The following is a 20,735-nucleotide window of genomic DNA, read 5'->3' as shown; positions in this document are numbered from 1 at the left end:
ATCGTTGAGAGGATCCCTTTTTGTGAAAGGAAGTGATGTTGGTGGATTTGCCGGTAAATGGGATTACAGATAATTAAAATGGACATGGCAAAAGGAGGACAGTCTGAAGAGCAGAGAACACCAATCCCAGAAGGAAAAAAAACATGGATATTGTTCGGTGGTGTTTGTTACCCAAAGCATTGTCAGGGCCACATGAAACCACTTAACAGGGCACAGGAGATGCAAGATGTGTTTTATAGAAGGATGGGATTCAGACAGCCAAACCACTTCCTTGCTTATAGTAGTACTGTATTTGAAAATATGATAATTTACTTTAAAATGCAACGAAGTCCTCTTACTTTACAAAGATTTGCTCGTAATTCACCAACACTGGTTGGGACAGATGCTGATGAAAATAATAATAAAATAAACAACATGCTGATCAATAATCTCTTGTGTTCATCGGAGCGATTACAACTGGAAATACAACAACAACCAAACAAGTAATTAAATCTTCAATATGAGGGTAAAGCCGTCAGGTGATTCCTGTCATTGATGTAAATCAACTCGTGGAGTGTGAGGGTGGTGTTTGCATCGCTATCAGATCGACCTGGATGACTGGGACAACATCGGTGTGTGAATTCAGCAAGATGGACTTCAGCTGTGGATTCTGCCCTTTCCACGTCAGAACTGAAACCCAACGACCTGGCTTCATCTGCAGGATAAAATAAAACCCCCAAAGATGATGTTTCACTGAAACCACTCAATTAAAGCAAATACTTTATACGTACAATAACACGCACACGCACACGCACGCACACGCACGCGCACGCGCACGCGCACGCGCACGCATATTTCAGATGGTAGAGAATGGGCCAAATACTGAGTTGCAAGTTCCATGAGTATTCATTCGATAAAAATCTCGGAATGTCCAGAATTACAATTACGATCTACAAGTATCCCAGAATGGAGGCAGATCTGTGGGATAACGAATAGTAACTATTCTGCTGTTGTAATAACGAATAGTAATATGCTACCCCACAGGCCTGTGCTGCATACGAACGTCGAATCACAGCCTACAAGTCATTTGTGTCAAGAAGGACCTGAAACTTTCAAATCTGAGCTTATAAGTTTAAGCAATGGAGTCTTGCTCTTTTTCATAGCCAAGAATATCCACATTACTGCATTAATGGATGTTGTAAAATGTTAAACTTTAACCATCATTATCATTTGAATCCTCCAACTGCAAACAGATGGTCTGCCATTCCTCCCAACAACATTTTCATATCTTGTATACCTTGCCCTTACAAACCCTCCCTCCGTGGCTCGACCGAGTCTGAAGTATCAGCCATCGACTCTCCAACCTTCCCAAATAAAACTTTCTGCTCAGTTTGGTCACCATTTCACCTCCTTGTGGAATCAACAACTTGTGTCCATCACACCCATCTCTTACCCTCCAGCCCCTCAGGAATGGCACCCATCACTAATTCAGGGTGTCGATCATACCTTCCATTCCTACTATCACTGCACCCCCTCCCCCTCCACAATCTTCCTGTATCTTTATCAACTAACTCGATTGTTGTGTGCACCCATGCCCCCCATCTGGTAATGATTATTATATGAAGAATTTGGAGTGTTGTAGTCGATGTACTTTAATGAAAATTTTATTTTTCTTTAAAATGTATCACGGCTAACATTCCCCTCCAGTCCCACAACATGGTTCCTCAATATAATTTGCTGTATATTCCATCACGGATTATACAAATGCCTTGTACTCTCACTTACAACACAAGTACAAGTTATCAACTCCAGCAATCTCTTCCATTAATACGCTTCGTGTCACCATCTCCAGCATACTCTACTGGTGGCCTCACATCCTCCATATCACCAACTCTGCCTCCAGGAAACATGGTTCCCTCTTGAGAGTTCACAATCAGGTCAACTCCCATCCCTCACAACCACAAGAACTCCCATCCCTCACAACCACAAGAACTCCCATCCCTCACAACCACAAGAACTCCCATCCCTCACAATCACATCAACTCCCATCCCTCACAACCACAACAACTCCCATCCCTCACAACCACAAGAACTCCCATCCCTCACAACCACAAGAACTCCCATCCCTCACAACCACAAGAACTCCCATCCCTCACAACCACAAGAACTCCCATCCCTCACAACCATAAGAACTCCCAACCCTCACAACCACAAGAACTCCCATCCCTCACAACCACAGCAACTCACAACCACAAGAACTCCCACCCCTCACAACCACAACAACTCCCATCCCTCACAACCACAAGAACTCCCATCCCTCACAACCACATCAACTCACAACCACAAGAACTCCCTTCCCTCACAATCACATCAACTCCCATCCCTCACAACCACAACAACTCCCATCCCTCACAACCACAAGAACTCCCATCCCTCACAACCACAAGAACTCCCATCCCTCACAATCACATCAACTCCCATCCCTCACAACCACAACAACTCGCATCCCTCACAACCACACCTCCCATCCCTCACAACCACAAGAACTCCCATCCCTCACAACCACACCTCCCATCCCTCACAACCACAAGAACTCCCATCCCTCACAACCACAAGAACTCCATCCATCACAACCACATCAACTCCCATCCCTCTACAAATCCAAAGTCAGACCAATGATGGACTACTGCTCTCATATCTGGGGTGGCGCTCCTTCGTCAGTCATTGATATTCTCGATTGTGTCCAAGTCCAGGCTGTCTGACTAATGGTCCTGCTTTGTCTCGCAATCTTCACCTTTTGGCCAAACATCGAGCAGTCTCTTCCCTGTGCCCCTTCACCGCCACTACCGTAGTTGGTGCTCTGCGTAACTCTGTTTCTGTGCCTCCTCATTTTCACTCTCTTCCCAACACCCATCGAGCTTCTACTCGTCATCCTTTCAGCATTCCCCTTCCTTTCCACCCTGCTCCCTCCTTCTCCTTTTCCTCCTGCATTGCCTCTCTGGACCTCTCCAGCAATGTTTTCCCAACTTCTAATCAACTCGAAACTATTCACTAATCACGAGTCCACATCTTATTTCATAACGACATTTTCCCATCTTTCTTTGCATTTTCACTCAAGGGACCCTCTTATTGGCTTGGGGCTCGATCTTTTCTCCTCTGCGGTGTGAAAAAAAAAGTGAAAAAGTTGCTGAGATTCACACACTGCAACAACAATCTGCTCCATATTTATAACATCGTTTCATGAAGGTAGAAACAAGTCATCGCATGCATATTGTATGCCCATACCAAAACACTCACCCAGACTATTTCACACCTCTCCATGCCAGGGAGGCTTGAATGAAATAATGAGCAAAACTGTTAAAAACTTCATTAACATCCGAACACTAACTTCATGTTTTTGTGGCTGACGAAGTGAAACAAACAAGGAATAAACTTATATTTACAAAGTGAATGAAATAACTCGCCCGTCAAGGGGTCTCGCCTGGGTTTGAATCCCGATCCAGTTATGAACTGTCATCCTAGTGTTTCACAGGCAGGGTGTACTTCACCCATCAATGGGTGTGCCGTCCCTCGGATGGACGTTCAACGGACGTCCCGTCTGGTGGCAGTAGTTGGTGGACGATAAAGATCCCATGGTGTCCTTTGCGAAGTGTAGACAAGCAATAGTTTTGAAAATTTTTTTGTGTGTGTAGGTGACCGGCCGAGGACAGCAAGACTAAATTTTGGTGAAGATCCGAATCCAGATCTGAATACAAGAATTATTTAATTTTTAACCGATTCCTCACCATTGAGAGATGGGGCGAAAAACTATGTTGCATGATATCTCCAACTGTTGTGGACAACTTGTGACAAAACGAGGCGGAAGAGTTGGTTAGGTGACATGAACAAGCTGATTCGATTTTGGTTAAGGTCCGGAATCAGACGCGACCTATCAGCGGCATACAAAATGTAAACCGTTCAGTGGAGGCAGAGGTACGGAGTGCCGTTTCGTTTCGCCAAGTTGTCACTCTCTGAGTGATTTTTCATTACTTGCAAAATCGAAGATTTTTCACACCTCTATTCTCGATCGTGTCCAAGTCCATGCTGTCTGACTAATGGTCCTGCTTTGTCTTTGGTCCAACTAATGGTCCAAAATAGCCATTTTTGGGGGTAGTCCGATTAAAAAAATCTATCTTCTCCGAGGGAATTGACTGAATGGAATGGGATCTTCAGTATTTGAATAGCAAAAAGAATGATCTAAAACTTGTCGTTGTCCGATTTTTCATTTTCGTCCCAAGGTCAAGGTCACAAGGTCAAAAACTTAGAAAATTGCGAATTTTGACATAAAAATCATACGACCGCCCAAACTTTGAGAGCTAAGATGACAATATTTTTTATGCATAATCTTGAGGTCATTCCCCACCTAAAGTCTTGAAACCATTTTGCTCCATCTCGAACACCTTGCCCGTGGTGCCCCCTTCAAGTTTGTTTTTACGCTGATTTCATCAAAGTATGGATAATCCGAGGAGTGCGAAATGCCATATAGCCTATATGACATTATATTGTTCCTGGAATGTTCCAGAGGAAGTTTTGCACCAAAGGTCATAATCCTTGACCTTTGACCTTTAAAGTTCACAAAGGTCAAATTTTGAAAGTTGTGGGAATCGAACCGGGTTTTTGACCTTCTTCGACGAACTAACTCCAATAAGCTATAGCACGTATCCTGTTTTCTTATTTTAATGTCCACTACATTGTTTTGTGACCTTTAAAGGTTATGCAAAGGTCAAATTTTAAAGTTGTTGAACAAAACCGAGTTTTCGGCATTTTGCAGCTAACAACCTGTCACTCTTACCACATCATGTTGATCATTTTTATAACTTGGTCAAACATTATCACATTGTCTCATCCTTGACTTCTGAAACGATCTACATCGTCAAATACCGCTCGTGGACCATCGTCGTCTTCAGACGTGTGTGTGTGTGTGTGTGTGTGTGTGTGTGTGTGTGTGTGTGTGTGTGTGTGTGTGCATATATTTGCGAATTAACAACCAGACAGAAAGACAGACAAACAGGCAGACAGAGGTGAAAACATAATTTCCATCCACCTTTGGTTACGGAGGTAAAAAAAAAAAAATCATTCATTTCATATGGAGCCTTGGCTGCTGCTTGCATTATTGTTGGGAAAATGGATGTGCTGCTGATGCAGTGCCCCCTGAAGCTAAGTGCAGGAATTTATAATTTGTTCATGGTGCCGGTAATGGCCTGCCCACTCTTCACGAAGGACACCGTGGGATCACTAACGCCCACCAACTAATTCCGGCAGAAGGGACACCCAGTTTTATGGCCAGCTGTAAAATCCATAATTGGGTTAGCATATCCCAACACAAATTCACGCCTTGCCCTGCCTGTCAAACACCAGTGTAACAATCTATAGACCAGGCGGACATTCAAACACATGCTGCACACTACGAAGGCAGATGTACACCATTATGAACTATCCTGCCAGCCCGAGGGAATACACAACAATGATATTGTCTTAAAACCTCACCTCGAGTTCCATGATAGGAAGATCAAGGGATTCCGCCACTCCGTTAAGGAATTTTTTGATTGAGCCTGCAGAAAGCATCGAACCATGTTAGAGATGCATAGAGTATAAACACACAGACACGTCATGTTCGAGATGGATAGAGTATAAACACAGACATGTCATGTTAGAGTTGGATAGAGTATAAACACACAGACATGTCATGTTAGAGATGGATAGAGTATAAACACAGACATGTCATGTTAGAGATGGATAGAGTATAAACACACAGACATGTCATGTTAGAGATGGATAGAGTATAAACACAGACATGTCATGTTCGAGATGGATAGAGTATAAACACACAGACATGTCATGTTAGAGATGGATAGAGTATAAACACAGACATGTCATGTTTTTTTTTTTTTTTTTTTTTTTTTGTATACCTTGGTCGAGGCTCGTATGAGAGCTAACACACAACTCACAGCAAGGAGGCATGAGACAAGAGGGGCGGGAGTGGAAGGGACAAAACAGTGGGGAACAGACACATTAGGTGAACTGTGGAAGGGAGAGGGATGGGGATGGGACGGGGAACATGGCGAAGAGAAGATGGACATTTCAGGGACTTTCAGGAAGGAAAGCAGGAGAAATGAAGGAAGTGGGCTTGGGTGGATTATTGGGGGTAGAAAAGATCGAGGATTTGGATGGGGGAAGATAAGAGGTGGTGGTGAACAGCTGTTTTGAAAGCCTGGAGGGAAGAATGGGAAAGAATAGAGTGAGGAAGTTTATTCCAAAGGCGGGAAAAAAGAGGAATGAAAGAGTGAAGATGAGCAGTGATTCGTGATTTTGGTAGTTTTACCAGAAGGGGGTTGTTGGCGGACCTTGAGCGCCCTGTGGAAATGTGGTGGGGACAAATCGCAGAGAGAGCAGGGGGGGGCAAGGCTGGAGAGGAGTCGGTAGAAGACAGAAAGACCACCGACCAACCTGCGGTGATTGAGTGAGAGGCCCAAAGACTCAGCTTCATTGCGGGAGATGCCGATGATCTTAAATGCCCTGGTTTCGACAGCGTGAAGCCGAGAAAGGTGGGAGGCAGGAGCACCAGCCCAGAGGGGAGAGCAGTACTCCATCAGGCTACGGACAAAAGCTTTGTAAGTGGTCAGGAGCTCAGGGGAATGATGTTCATTCATTCCCTTGCTCATTCTTCATGTCCATTCATTCCCTTGCTCCCTGTATCTCAGGAAAGGTCATGGCAGATAGTGAGACCCAGAAGCTTGAAAGAAAAGACTTCTTCCAGAGGATTGTTGAGAAAGTGGATGGGGGGGGTTTTGTAAACGGTCCTTTCGAAGAGACATAGTGAGAGTGTGAGATTTGTCTGGATTGAAAGACATGTTCCACGTGTTGGACCAGTTTGTGATTTTATCCAGATCTGCAGTGAGTGAAGAAGCTGCTGCTTGCCGGTCTGAGGGATGACAGATGGTACGGCAGAGGGTAGAGTCGTCGGCAAAGAGAAATAGAGGATTTTCCAGAGAGTCCGAGAGATCATTGATGAAAACCAGAAAAAGAACAGGGCCCAGAACGCTACCTTGAGGAACTCCAGCCTGGACAGGAAGAGGGGATGAAAGAACTCCATTTAGGGCCACACGTCGACGCGCTGTTCTGGCACATGCTCCCATACCTGACCTGTTGACTGCGACAGGAGAGGAAGTCTGCGAGCCATGAGTGGAGATGGCCTTGAATACCATGGGAAGAGAGTTTGGTGAGTAGGGCAGGGTGCCAGACTGTGTCAAAAGCACGTGATATGTCCAGGGATACGGCTCGGATTTCCTGTCTGGCATTGAGGACCTCCATCCATTGATGGGAGAGCAGAAGCAGCATATCCAGGGTAGAGTGACCTGGTCTGAAACCAAATTGATGATTGGAAATCAAGCCATTGGAGAAGAGGAAGGATTTCATATCTGAGGCGATGATGGATTCCATAACCTTGCTGATGATTGGGAGAAGGCTGATTGGTCTGTAGTTATAGGGATCTGTTTTTGCACCTTTTTATGCAGGGCAGTGATGTTAGCAGATTTCCAAGCAGATGGCAGATGACCTTGGGCAAATGAGAGGGTGAATAGAACAGAGAGAGGGTGAGCAAGAGCAGAAGAGCAGGCTTTGAGGACACGTGGGCTGATGCCGTCTGGACCGGTTGCAGAATCTGACTCGAGGTTTGAAAGCAAGCTCTCCACCTTGTCAGGAGAAAAGGATACAGAGTCCAGGGACAGTTGGGTGCGACTGGGTAAAGTGGGTAGAAATAGTGATGGGTTTAGGACACAAGATTTAGCTGCAAACACCGAGTTTAGACATTCAGCTTTATCACGTGTAGAATCAGCAGTGCGGCCATTTGAGGTAAGGGAGGGGATGGAGGGGGAACATACACCAGAAACAGATTTGATTAAACGCCACCAGGATTTTGAGGAGGGAGAGAGGTATGAGAGTTCAGACTTGAGATGAGAAAGATGTTGTTTTCTGGCTCTCCTGAGGGTAGATACACACTTGTTCCGAGCTTTGTGGAAAGAACTGAGATTGCCCTCAGTTGGGTTTGCTTTCCATGAGGCAAAGGCAAGTTGTTTCAGGACGACTGCCTCGCCACAAGCTTCAGTAAACCAAGGGCGGGAGGAAGGGTAAGACAACTGAACACGAGAGGGGATAAATCTGTGCATGAGGGAGAGCAAGTTTCTTTGAAAGAATTCCCAGGATGAGTTGATGTTTGAGAAAGTAGTGATAGGAGACCAGTCTGTAAGTTTGATGGCTGCTCGGAGACCCTGCCAGTCGGCTTGAGTGAAATGCCAGACTCGACGGCGGTGAGGTGGTTCTCTGATAACAGCCAGAGAGATGTCCACTTTAACAAGGACGTGGTCAGAAGAACCAATTGGAGCGAAGGAAGAGCAGCAGATATTGTCAGGGAAATTTGTCAAAATCAGATCCAGAAGAGATGGAGTACCATTGGTTGAGATCCGGGTCGGGAAGTTGACCGATTGAGTCAGTCCCAATGAGTCGCAGAAAGCTTTTGCTGAGGTGCCATGGCAGGTGAGAGAGGTAACCACACCTTGCCAACTGGCGTGATGACAATTGAAGTCACCACATAAGAGGAAGAGAGAGTTTGGATGAGAAGATAGAAGATGGTCCATGTTTTCGGATAGTGAGATGTAGATGGATGTTAGAGATGGATAGAGTATAAACACACAGACACGTCATGTTAGAGATGGATAGAGTATAAACACACAGACACGTCATGTTAGAGATGGATAGAGTGTAAACACACACACAGACATGTCATGTTAGAGATGGATAGAGTATAATCACACATACACATGATGTTCGAGATGGATAGAGTATAAAAACACAGACACGTCATGTTAGAGATGGATAGAGTATAAACACACAGACACATCATGTTAGAGATGGATAGATGATAAACACACAGACACGTCATGTTAGAGATGGATAGAGTATAAACACACAGACATGTCATGTTAGAGATGGATAGAGTATAAACACACAGACATGTCATGTTAGAGATGGATAGAGTATAAACACACATATACGTCATGTTAGAGATGAATAGAGTATAAACACACAAACACGTCATGTTAGAGATGGATAGAGTGTAAACACACAGACACTTCATGTTAGAAATGGATAGATGATAAACACACAGACACGTCATGTTAGAGATGGATAGAGTATAAACACACAGACACATCATGTTAGAGATGGATAGCGTATAAACACACAGACACGTCATGTTAGAGATGGATAGATGATAAACACACAGACACGTCATGTTAGAGATGGATAGAGTGTAAACACACAGACACATCATGTTAGAGATGGATAGAGTATAAACACACAGACATGTCATGTTAGAGATGGATAGATGATAAACACACAGACATGTCATGTTAGAGATGGATAGAGTATAAACACACAGACACGTCATGTTAGAGATGGATAGAGTATAAACACACAGACACGTCATGTTAGAGAAGGATAGAGTATAAACACACAGACACGTCATGTTAGAGATGAATAGAGTATAAACACACAGACATGTCATGTTAGAGATGGATAGAGTGAAAACACACACACACATCATGTTAGAGATGGATAGAGTATAAACACACAGACACGTCATGTTAAAGAAGGATAGATGATAAATACACAGACACGTCATGTTAGATATGGATAGAGTATAATCACACATACACATCATGTTCGAGATGGATAGAGTATAAAAACACAGACACGTCATGTTAGAGATGGATAGAGTATAAACACACAGACATGTCATGTTAGAGATGGATAGAGTATAAACACACAGACACGTCATGTTAGAGATGGATAGAGTATAAACACACAGACACGTCATGTTAGAGATGGATAGAGTGTAAACACACAGACACTTCATGTTAGAAATGGATAGATGATAAACACACAGACACGTCATGTTACAGATGGATAGAGTATAAACACACAGACACATCATGTTAGAGATGGATAGCGTATAAACACACAGACACGTCATGTTAGAGATGGATAGATGATAAACACACAGACACGTCATGTTAGAGATGGATAGAGTATAAACACACAGACAAGTCATGTTAGAGAAGGATAGAGTATAAACACACAGACACGTCATGTTAGAGATGGATAGAGTGTAAACACACACACAGACATGTCATGTTAGAGATGGATAGAGTATAATCACACATACACATCATGTTCGAGATGGATAGAGTATAAAAACACAGACACGTCATGTTAGAGATGGATAGAGTATAAACACACAGACATGTCATGTTTGAGATAGATCGAGTATAAACACACAGACACATCATGTTTGAGATGGATAGAGTATAAACACACAGACATGTCATGTTAGAGATGGATAGCGTATAAACACACAGACACGTCATGTTAGAGATGGATAGATGATAAACACACAGACACGTCATGTTAGAGATGGATAGAGTATAAACACACAGACAAGTCATGTTAGAGAAGGATAGAGTATAAACACACAGACACGTCATGTTAGAGATGGATAGAGTGTAAACACACAGACACATCATGTTTGAGATGGATAGAGTATAAACACACAGACATGTCATGTTAGAGATGGATAGATGATAAACACACAGACATGTCATGTTAGAGATGGATAGATGATAAACACACAGACATGTCATGTTAGAGATGGATAGAGTATAAACACACAGACATGTCATGTTAGAGATGGATAGCGTATAAACACACAGACACGTCATGTTAGAGATGGATAGATGATAAACACACAGACACGTCATGTTAGAGATGGATAGAGTATAATCACACATACACATCATGTTCGAGATGGATAGAGTATAAAAACACAGACACGTCATGTTAGAGATGGATAGAGTATAAACACACAGACATGTCATGTTTGAGATAGATCGAGTATAAACACACAGACACATCATGTTTGAGATGGATAGAGTATAAACACACAGACATGTCATGTTAGAGATGGATAGATGATAAACACACAGACATGTCATGTTAGAGATGGATAGAGTATAAACACACAGACACGTCATGTTAGAGATGGATAGAGTATAAACACACAGACACGTCATGTTAGAGAAGGATAGAGTATAAACACACAGACACGTCATGTTAGAGATGGATAGAGTATAAACACACAGACATGTCATGTTAGAGATGGATAGAGTATAAACACACAGACACGTCATGTTAGAGATGGATAGAGTGTAAACACACACACACAGACATGTCATGTTAGATATGGATAGAGTATAATCACACATACACATCATGTTCGAGATGGATAGAGTATAAAAACACAGACACGTCATGTTAGAGATGGATGGAGTATAAACACACAGACATGTCATGTTAGAGATAGATAGAGTATAAACACACAGACACATCATGTTTGAGATGGATAGAGTATAAACACACAGACATGTCATGTTAGAGATGGATAGAGTATAAACACACAGACATGTCATGTTAGAGATGGATCGAGTATAAACACACAGACATGTCATGTTAGAGATGGATAGAGTATAAACACACAGACACGTCATGTTAGAGATGGATAGAGTATAAACACACAGACACGTCATGTTAGAGATGGATAGAGTGTAAACACACAGACACTTCATGTTAGAAATGGATAGATGATAAACACACAGACGCGTCATGTTACAGATGGATAGAGTATAAACACACAGACACATCATGTTAGAGATGGATAGCGTATAAACACACAGACACGTCATGTTAGAGATGGATAGAGTATAAACACACAGACACTTCATGTTAGAGATGGATAGAGTATAAACACACAGACACGTCATGTTAGAGATGGATAGAGTATAAACACGCAGACACTTCATGTTAGAGATGGATAGAGTATAAACACACAGACACGTCATGTTAGAGATGGATAAAGTATTGTTACGGCTTTGGAAATTCACAAACCACCATTCAGGTCCCGTAGGTGAGGTATCTCTTAAGTACATGTGTAGTTAGCCCCAAACCCGTTGTTTCGAGGGAATAAATGTGATTCATTTGGGCTGCGACGCTTTGAGATAGGCGTTTTCTGTTCTCTCTTTATTTTGAACCAACCACGTCTCAACCACCATCACACAACAACCACCAACCACAATGCCGCTTCACAACAACCACACCTGCCTCTCAACAACCACGCCATCCTCACCACTCCACCAGCAACCATCAACATCTCCACGAACACAAAAGGGGAACAACAACAACTCCCACCCCGATTTCTCTGGTAAACAAGAATGACGGTTGAGGCTCAACTCCCGCCCCGATTTCTCTGGTAAACAAGAATGACGGTTGAAGCTCAACTCCCACCCCGATTTCTCTGGTAAACAAGAATGACGGTTGAAGCTCAACTCCCACCCCGATTTCTCTGGTAAACAAGAATGACGGTTGAAGCTCAACTCCCACCCCGATTTCTCTGGTAAACAAGAATGATGGTTGAAGCTCAACTCCCACCCCGATTTCTCTGGTAAACAAGAATGACGGTTGAAGCTCAACTCCCACCCCGATTTCTCTGGTAAACAAGAATGACGGTTGAGGCTCAACTCCCGCCCCGATTTCTCTGGTAAACAAGAATGACGGTTGAAGCTCAACTCCCACCCCGATTTCTCTGGTAAACAAGAATGACGGTTGAGGCTCAACTCCCGCCCCGATTTCTCTGGTAAACAAGAATGACGGTTGAAGCTCAACTCCCGCCCTGATTTCTCTGGTGGAATGTTCCCCACCCCGCCCACCCGCGTTCCGCGAAGGGAGGGGCGGGGTGCCGGGGAAATAAAAGGGCGCACGGAAGTGGCACCTAAAAAAGAGTGACACCAGAGGAAGTCAGGTCCAAGGCGTGTCTATATCAGTCGGCGGTTCATGGTCTTCTGCCCGTCTGGGTCTTGGAGAAGCGGTCCGTGGAGCGAACCACTCATTGGAGCTTGCAGTCGGTGGGGAGTCCGGACGTCGCGGAGGGACGCGGACTGGAGGTGCCGCTCTGCTAGCTGTGTTGCGCGGACCTGCGTGTTCGTACAAGGAGCGCCGGAGAGAGCTCGCCCACCATCGCACCGCGAGGGTGCAGGTAACCTGCAACGGTCTCGTGGGACTCGTTCGGTCTGCCAAGTCCCACGCCATAAAGGCCCACGGGCCCCGTCTGCCCCCTTGTCTTTGAGGGTGGCCTTTTCTTTTGTTTTTTTGTATGGATCTTGTGGCGCAATGTCTTGTAAAGTAAAACTGTATAAGTGTTGCCGTGTGTTCGCGTATTCGGTTAGCTCCTCATTGTTGTTTTTGTTTTAAATTGATATATGTGTGCTCTTCGTGTGTCGTGTAAATAAAGTGCATTATGTTGAATTGTTCCCCGTTTCGCTGCGTCCTTTCCTTCGTTTGAATTTCCATCTTGCTTCACGTAAAGGGTTCGTAGTGGGCTTAATACGCCCAATAATTAATCGGAACCATCGAGGCCGACGATAACACCGCTCGGTTATCCCGATAGTACGGAACGGACCGCTTAAGCGGCCCGTGTCCGGAGTCGACCTGCGGCGAGGTGCGATCGCCCGGTCCACCATCCGCGTGGGTACTTAGGTAGGTCGAGTTTGGCGAAGAACCCTATCCCACGCGGGTGGCCGATTGGCACGATCGTGGTGAGGCCGAAAGGCCCACCCATGACTAGCTCCCGGCGTTAGTCCGAGAGGGTCACGACAGAATTGTCCGTCCGGTGGGCGACGTGCTGCGATTCGAGTCACGTGGCCGATCGCACGCCAGCGGGCGCGAATTTGCGACAGTATAAACACAAAGACACGTCATGTTGGAGATGGATAAAGTATAAACACACAGACACGTCATGTTAGAGATGGATAAAGTATAAACACAAAGACATGTCATGTTAGAGATGGATAGAGTATAAACACAAAGACACGTCATGTTAGAGATGGATAGAGTATAAATACACAGACACGTCATGTTAGAGATGGATAAAGTATAAACACACAGACATGTCATGTTAGAGATGGATAGAGTATAAACACAAAGACACGTCATGTTAGAGATGGATAGAGTATAAATACACAGACACGTCATGTTAGAGATGGATAAAGTATAAACACAAAGACATGTCATGTTAGAGATGGATAAAGTATAAACACACAGACACGTCATGTTAGAGATGGATAGAGTATAAACACACAGACACGTCATGTTAGAGATGGATAGAGTATAAACACACAGACACGTCATGTTAGAGATGGATAAAGTATAAACACACAGACACGTCATGTTAGAGATGGATACAGTATAAACACACTTGATGGGGGAATGATCCCTGCTAAAAACAAACTGTCGTTCAAACTGTACATAAAGGACAAGCGGATCTGTTGGGGGAAATCAAGACTATTCTATGATGTGATGGTGAAAATGTGTTTCGAGAGAAACTGTGCTAGGAACTTGGAGGAGATGTTCAATCTGCTGGAGCAGCATTTGGTAAGCGACGCTCAGCAGAGTTTCATGACGAGCAACAACTGAAACGGGATTCTCACCATTATGTAGAAAAGGCTCCACATACGACTACCAATAATCCTTATGTTGTGTGCAGAGAGAAATACCTTTGGGCTAAACAAAGGAATCCAAGGGAAGAGAACGAGGACTTTCCAAACATGACAAGACAACACCCTGGTGAACGCGGACTGTGGAGAATTTGTATGTATCGGAAAGCTGGGATATAACTGCTCATTTAACTGGAACCACAAATTAGAGTCTTGGTGACAAACTCAAAAACGAAGAAGGTAAGACTGTCTTTGATTGAAAACATCATTTATTTGTAATTACACATCTGGAAAAACATTTTTACAGGAAGAAACAAGTTTCAAATTTTCACTTATTTTTCTCCAGGAAACCCAGGGTGGCGGAGCTGAAAGTTCAAGCAAGGACCTCAGGGTTCAACAGGTTAATGAGCGCAAATGTTGATGTGGTCAATCCACCTTCGTTAGACATCAGATATGAAACGTGTGGTCAAGTTTCATCAAAATCGTGTGTTTGGTTCAGGCGATAATGACTGAAGTGTTTATGAACTTACTGACTCACTGACTGACTCGCCGACAAGACACTGCTCGATCACATCAGCTCACTTGACTAAAGTCAAAGTGAACTAAAAATGCTAACATGAATGGAATGATCACCTCATGCACAATGGGTTCGTATTTAAATGAATACGGTTGTTATAGAAACAAGTGTGAACATAACATACCATAATCAGGGTTCGGATGTTATAGAAACAAGTGTGAACATAACATACCATAATCAGGGTTCGGATGTTATAGAAACAAGTGTGAACATAACATACCATCATCAGGGTTCGCATGTTATAGAAACAAGTGTGAACATAAGATACCATAATCAGGGTTCGGTTGTTATAGAAACAAGTGTGAACATAACATACCATAACAAGTGTGAACATAAGATACCATCATCAGGGTTCGGATGTTATAGAAACAAGTGTGAACATAAGATACCATAATCAGGGTTCGGATGTTATAGAAACAAGTGTGAACATAACATACCATAATCAGGGTTCGGTTGTTATAGAAACAAGTGTGAACATAACATACCATAATCAGGGTTCGGTTGTTATAGAAACAAGAGTGAATATAACATACCATAATCAGGGTTCGGATGTTATAGAAACAAGTGTGAACATAAGATACCATCATCGGGGTTCGGATGTTATAGAAACAATTGTGAACATACTGTTGTAGAATCTGGCCCGCCGGTGTGCGGATGACCGCTTGTAGCCAATGGCGGCCGCGCTCGCCCACCGAATGGACAATCTCGTCGCAGCTTTCGGAACAACGCCGAAATCCCGCTTCTGGTGTGTTTTGGATGCACACCACAGCCTAGTCAACACACTACCCGCGCTACAGGGTCAATCGCCGAATTGTCAATATACCTAATTAATCGCGCGGGCAGACTACCGAGAGACTGTACCTCAATGGGGCCCGCTTGAAACGAGCCGCTTAAGCAGCTCGCTTCATTTTGGGATAACTGAGCGGGGTATTATCCCGAGGCCCCGTTGGACCCGATTCTATTATCGGCTGTTAAAAAGCCAGCTATTACTCCGAACTCGATATGGCAGTTCAATGAGGGAAAAGGACGTGACGAACGGGTTAACATTCACAGAAGGACATTTATTATAATGAAGCACGTATGCAGGCATGCACGTATGCAATTAAACAAGGCACAACACGTATGCAATTATACAACTTAAACACGCATGACAGGAGAACTATAACCGTCCTACACAATCACTTTACAGTTTTTACTACTTAGTAGACACGGCGCCACATCATTCATGCAAAGAAACAAAGGAAAACCCCATCAAAGACAAGGGGGTAGACTGGACCTCTTGGGGTCTTTATGAGCACGGAGCTGTGTAGAAGGCAAAGGCTCCGAGAGGCCAGGCTCGTTAACTTCACCCTCGTGGTGACTTGTGAGGGCGACCCTCGACGTCCCCTCTCCAGCGACCCATGGTTAGGCACGGTACGGCAGGCCGCGCACCTTGGCTCCGCTGTGCTCCAATCTCCTCACCGCGGCTCCATACACTGCCCACAACTCTGACACAACCCTCTTCCCTCTCCTCCACACTCTTACTACTGCTGGCGACTCCTTTTCTCCAACTCCACCACCCTCTTCTTACTGCTGGCGACTCCTTTTCTCCAACTCCACCACCCTCTTCTTACTGCTGGCGACTCCTTTTCTCCAACTCCACCACCCTCTTCTTACTCACCCCAGCTCCACACTTTATATCCACGGCGCGTCACCCCCAAGGGGAGGGGTCGCAGTGGGCTTTTTCCACCCAAAATGAGCGCCCTCCTTTACTTCACCTTTGACCCTTGGCTCGATCCGCCCCTCCTCCCTCCCGGCACGTGTGGGGGGGAGGGAGGGGGAGGGAACTCAGTGGGCTTTTTCCACCCAAAATGAGCGCCCTCCTTTACTTCACCTTTGAACCTTGGGTCGATCCGCCCCTCCTCCCTCCCGGCACGCTAGGGGGGGGATGGGGAGGGGAACTCAGTGGGCTTTTTCCCCCAAAATGAGCGCCCTCCTTTACCTCACCTTTGAACCTTGGGTCGATCCGCCCCTCCTCCCTCCCGGCACGCTAGGGGGGGATGGGGAGGGGAACTCAGTGGGCTTTTTCCGCCCAAAATGAGCGCCCTCCTTTACTTCACCTTTGAACCTTGGCTCGATCCGCCCCTTCTCCCTCCCGGCATGCGGCGGGAGGGGGGGAAGGGGTAGAGGAGCTCCCAGGCGTTATTGGGATTTCTCTTTTTGGAGCACTTTATTCTTTGGTGTTTTTGAGTCTCCATCGCGTTGGTTGCCAGAGATGTTATTCGGTGGTGGTGTCCGTTTTCTGTGGGGATGTTGGCAGTTGTGGAGAAGGGGGTTGTGGTTGTTGAAGTAGTGGTGTGGTTGTTGAAGTAGTGGTGCGGTTGTTGAGAGGCAGTTGTGGTGGTTGAAATGCAGTTGTGGAGAAGGTGGTTGTGGTTGTTGTTGTGGAGATGGTTGATGCGAGCGATGTTTTCGTTGTGGAGAGGTTTGACGAGATGTTGTTGAGGAGCTTGTGAGGAGATGTGGTGGTTGGCGTTGTGGAGATGTGGTGGTTGAAAGGCGGTTGGTCCAAAATAATGATAGCAAAATAGAAACGGATAACTCAAAGATCACAGCCCAACACACAAATAATTCCCTTTAAATATCGGTGGGGAAATCTATCTGAACACAGACCTATCGACATAACTTATCTAAGGACCTATATGGTACTCTGTGAATTTCCACAACCATAACAATATGATACCATGATCAGGGTTCGGATGTTATAGAAACAAGTGTGAACATAACAGACCATAATCAGGGTTCGGATGTTATAGAAACAAGTGTGAACATAACAGACCATAATCAGGGTTCGGATGTTATAGAAACAAGTGTGAACATGACAGACCATAATCAGGGTTCGGATGTTATAGAAACAAGTGTGAATATAACAGACCATAATCAGGGTTCGGATGTTATAGAAACAAGTGTGAACATAACAGACCATAATCAGGGTTCGGATGTTATAGAAACAAGTGTGAACATAACAGACCATAATCAGGGTTCGGATGTTATAGAAACAAGTGTGAACATAACAGACGATAATCAGGGTTCGAATGTTATAGAAACAAGTGTGAACATAACAGACCATAATCAGGGTTCGGATGTTATAGAAACAAGTGTGAACATAACAGACCATAATCAGGGTTCGAATGTTATAGAAACAAGTGTGAACATAACAGACCATAATCAGGGTTTGGATGTTATAGAAACAAGTGTGAACATAACAGACCATAATCAGGGTTCGGATGTTATAGAAACAAGTGTGAACATAACAGACCATAATCAGGGTTCGGATGTTATAGAAACAAGTGTGAACATAACAGACCATAATCAGGGTTCGGATGTTATAGAAACAAGTGTGAACATAACAGACCATAATCAGGGTTCGAATGTTATAGAAACAAGTGTGAACATAACAGACCATAATCAGGGTTCGGATGTTATAGAAACAAGTGTGAACATAACAGACCATAATCAGGGTTCGAATGTTATAGAAACAAGTGTGAACATAACAGACCATAATCAGGGTTCGGATGTTATAGAAACAAGTGTGAACATAACAGACCATAATCAGGGTTCGGATGTTATAGAAACAAGTGTGAACATAACAGACCATAATCAGGGTTCGGATGTTATAGAAACAAGTGTGAACATAACAGACCATAATCAGGGTTCGGATGTTATAGAAACAAGTGTGAACATAACAGACCATAATCAGGGTTCGGATGTTATAGAAACAAGTGTGAACATAACAGACCATAATCAGGGTTCGGATGTTATAGAAACAAGTGTGAACATAACGACCATAATCAGGGTTCGGATGTTCGCTGCGGATTCGCAGGTAATCACGAAACCTCGTCACAGCAGGATGCTCTTTCTCCTCCTCCTTCCCTGCTTGTTTCGGTTCTCGCTTCGTCTCACTGCACGCACTCATCTCCGGTCTGAATATCTCCGACCACTGCAGAGCGACTCCTGTTAATGTATGTCATATAATGTCAAACTATCCAGTGTCGGTCGTTGCCTCCAACACACGTCATCGATGTTGTTGTTGTTGTTGTTGTTGTTGTTGTTGTTGTTGTTTGTCCTCAATCCTAGGGGCGATGTAGATGCACACAAGATAGCAAGGAAGGAGGAAAAACAAAAGATAGAAAACAAGTACAGGTACATTCAAGGTACACCACTCCCCCTCCCCCTCCATGCCGAATAAATAAATAAATAATAAATAATAAATAAATAACAATCCTCCAGCGCGCGACGTCGACGATGACGCCCTGGCGACGCCACCTTGCGGCTCATGGAGTCGGATTTGGGACGGAGCGGTGACTGCGGTGTACGAAGACGAAGGAATGTTGAAGGAGTAAAAAAGGAGAAATATCAAGCTGGAAGATCCAAATCGTCCGAATCGATCCAGGATCCTTGAAAATGGTTTAAACAGCAGTTCTGAGAATAATGGTCATTCACAATGATTACGGTTATTCACGAAGGTATTTATCACCTGTGCCGCTCCCCCAAATCATGTTTAAATCACCTGAAGTACCACATGTCAAGCCTCCATGAAAGGGAAGACTCTGTTTCTCACCTGAGTAGGGGAATTTTGTTGGTTGTGGGACGACCCCATTTCCCCCATTGACTTTAATGTTAACTCAGGGAAAAAGTATTTGACCCTGTCAAAAAAAATGGAGTAAATTTTTTCCCACAAACAGATCTCCTCTGGCACCAACTTCTCCTTCTCCTTCCCCACCTCTTCCACTTATCCTGCTGTTTGTTAAACATTAAACTGTTTGTGGGACCAAGCTCTTCCATGAGCCTCGACTGTGCATCAAAATTTTTTATTTTATTTATTTATTTATATTTTACCCCCACTCACCCCACCCCACCCCACCCTCTTCCTCTTTTTTTTGTTGTCTACCTTGTCGAGGCTCGTATGAGAGCGAACACACAACACACATCAAGGGGGGCATGAGACAGGAGGGGTGGGAGTCGGAAGGACAAAATAGTGGGGGAACAGAGACATTTGGAGATCTGTGGAAGGGAGAGGGATGGGACGGGGAACACGGGGAATAGAAGATGGACATTACAGGGACTTTCAGGAAGGAAAGCAGGGAATTTGAAGGAGGTGGGCTTGGATGGATTATCGGGGGTAGAAAAGATCGAGGATTTGGATGGGGGATGATAAGAGGTGGTGGTGAACAGCTGTTTTGAAGGCCTGGAGGGAAGAATGGGAAAGAATAGAGTGAGGGAGTTCATTCCAAAGGCGAGAAAAAAGAGGAATGAAAGAGTGAAGGTGAGCATTGATTCGTGATTTTGGTAGTTTTACCAGAAGGGGGTTGTTGGCGGACCTTGAGCGCCCTGCAGAAATGTGGTGGGGAAAAATCGTAGAGAGAGCAGGGGGAGCGATGCTGGAGAGGAGACGGTAGAAGACAGAAAGACCACCGACCAACCTGCGGTGATTGAGTGAGAGGCCCAAAGACTCAGCCTCATTGCGGGAAATGCGAATGATCCAAAATGCCTTGTTTTCTACA

General features: G+C 44.4%; 2 protein-coding genes across 6 annotated transcripts in view; one reads left to right on the top strand and one right to left on the bottom strand.

Moving 5' to 3' along the window:
* The window catches only part of ACY1 (aminoacylase 1), a 75,463-nt gene that overhangs the window by 48,300 nt on the left and 6,428 nt on the right, over nucleotides 1–20,735 (bottom strand). For 2 of the 5 annotated variants that reach the window (XM_085853416.1, XM_085853414.1), the window contains exons 2-4: nucleotides 19,018–19,304; nucleotides 5,506–5,570; nucleotides 590–694 (exon numbers count right to left, since the gene is read on the bottom strand). In XM_085853416.1, coding sequence (XP_085709542.1) covers nucleotides 590–694; nucleotides 5,506–5,570; nucleotides 19,018–19,147 — 300 coding nt within the window. In that variant the 5' untranslated portion in view covers nucleotides 19,148–19,304. Of the gene's footprint in view, nucleotides 1–589; nucleotides 695–5,505; nucleotides 5,571–15,316; nucleotides 15,356–19,017; nucleotides 19,504–20,735 lie in introns of those variants that run through there. The other 3 variants (XM_085853415.1, XM_085853418.1, XM_085853417.1) reach the window with 3 other exon arrangements.
* The window catches only part of TRPA1 (transient receptor potential cation channel subfamily A member 1), a 211,056-nt gene continuing 209,820 nt past the window's right edge, over nucleotides 19,500–20,735 (top strand). The window contains exon 1 of the mRNA XM_085853398.1: nucleotides 19,500–19,697. The gene's annotated coding sequence lies outside the window, so the exon portion shown is untranslated. The remainder of the gene's footprint in view (nucleotides 19,698–20,735) is intronic.

Source organism: Eptatretus burgeri, chromosome 13 (genome assembly GCF_056783735.1).
Source record: "Eptatretus burgeri isolate ZD-2024b chromosome 13, Ebu_testis_v1, whole genome shotgun sequence".
In the NCBI taxonomy this organism is placed as follows: Eukaryota; Metazoa; Chordata; class Myxini; order Myxiniformes; family Myxinidae; genus Eptatretus; species Eptatretus burgeri.
The sequence above is the reverse complement of the archived record's forward strand: the minus strand, read 5'-3'. Positions and strand labels throughout refer to the sequence as shown.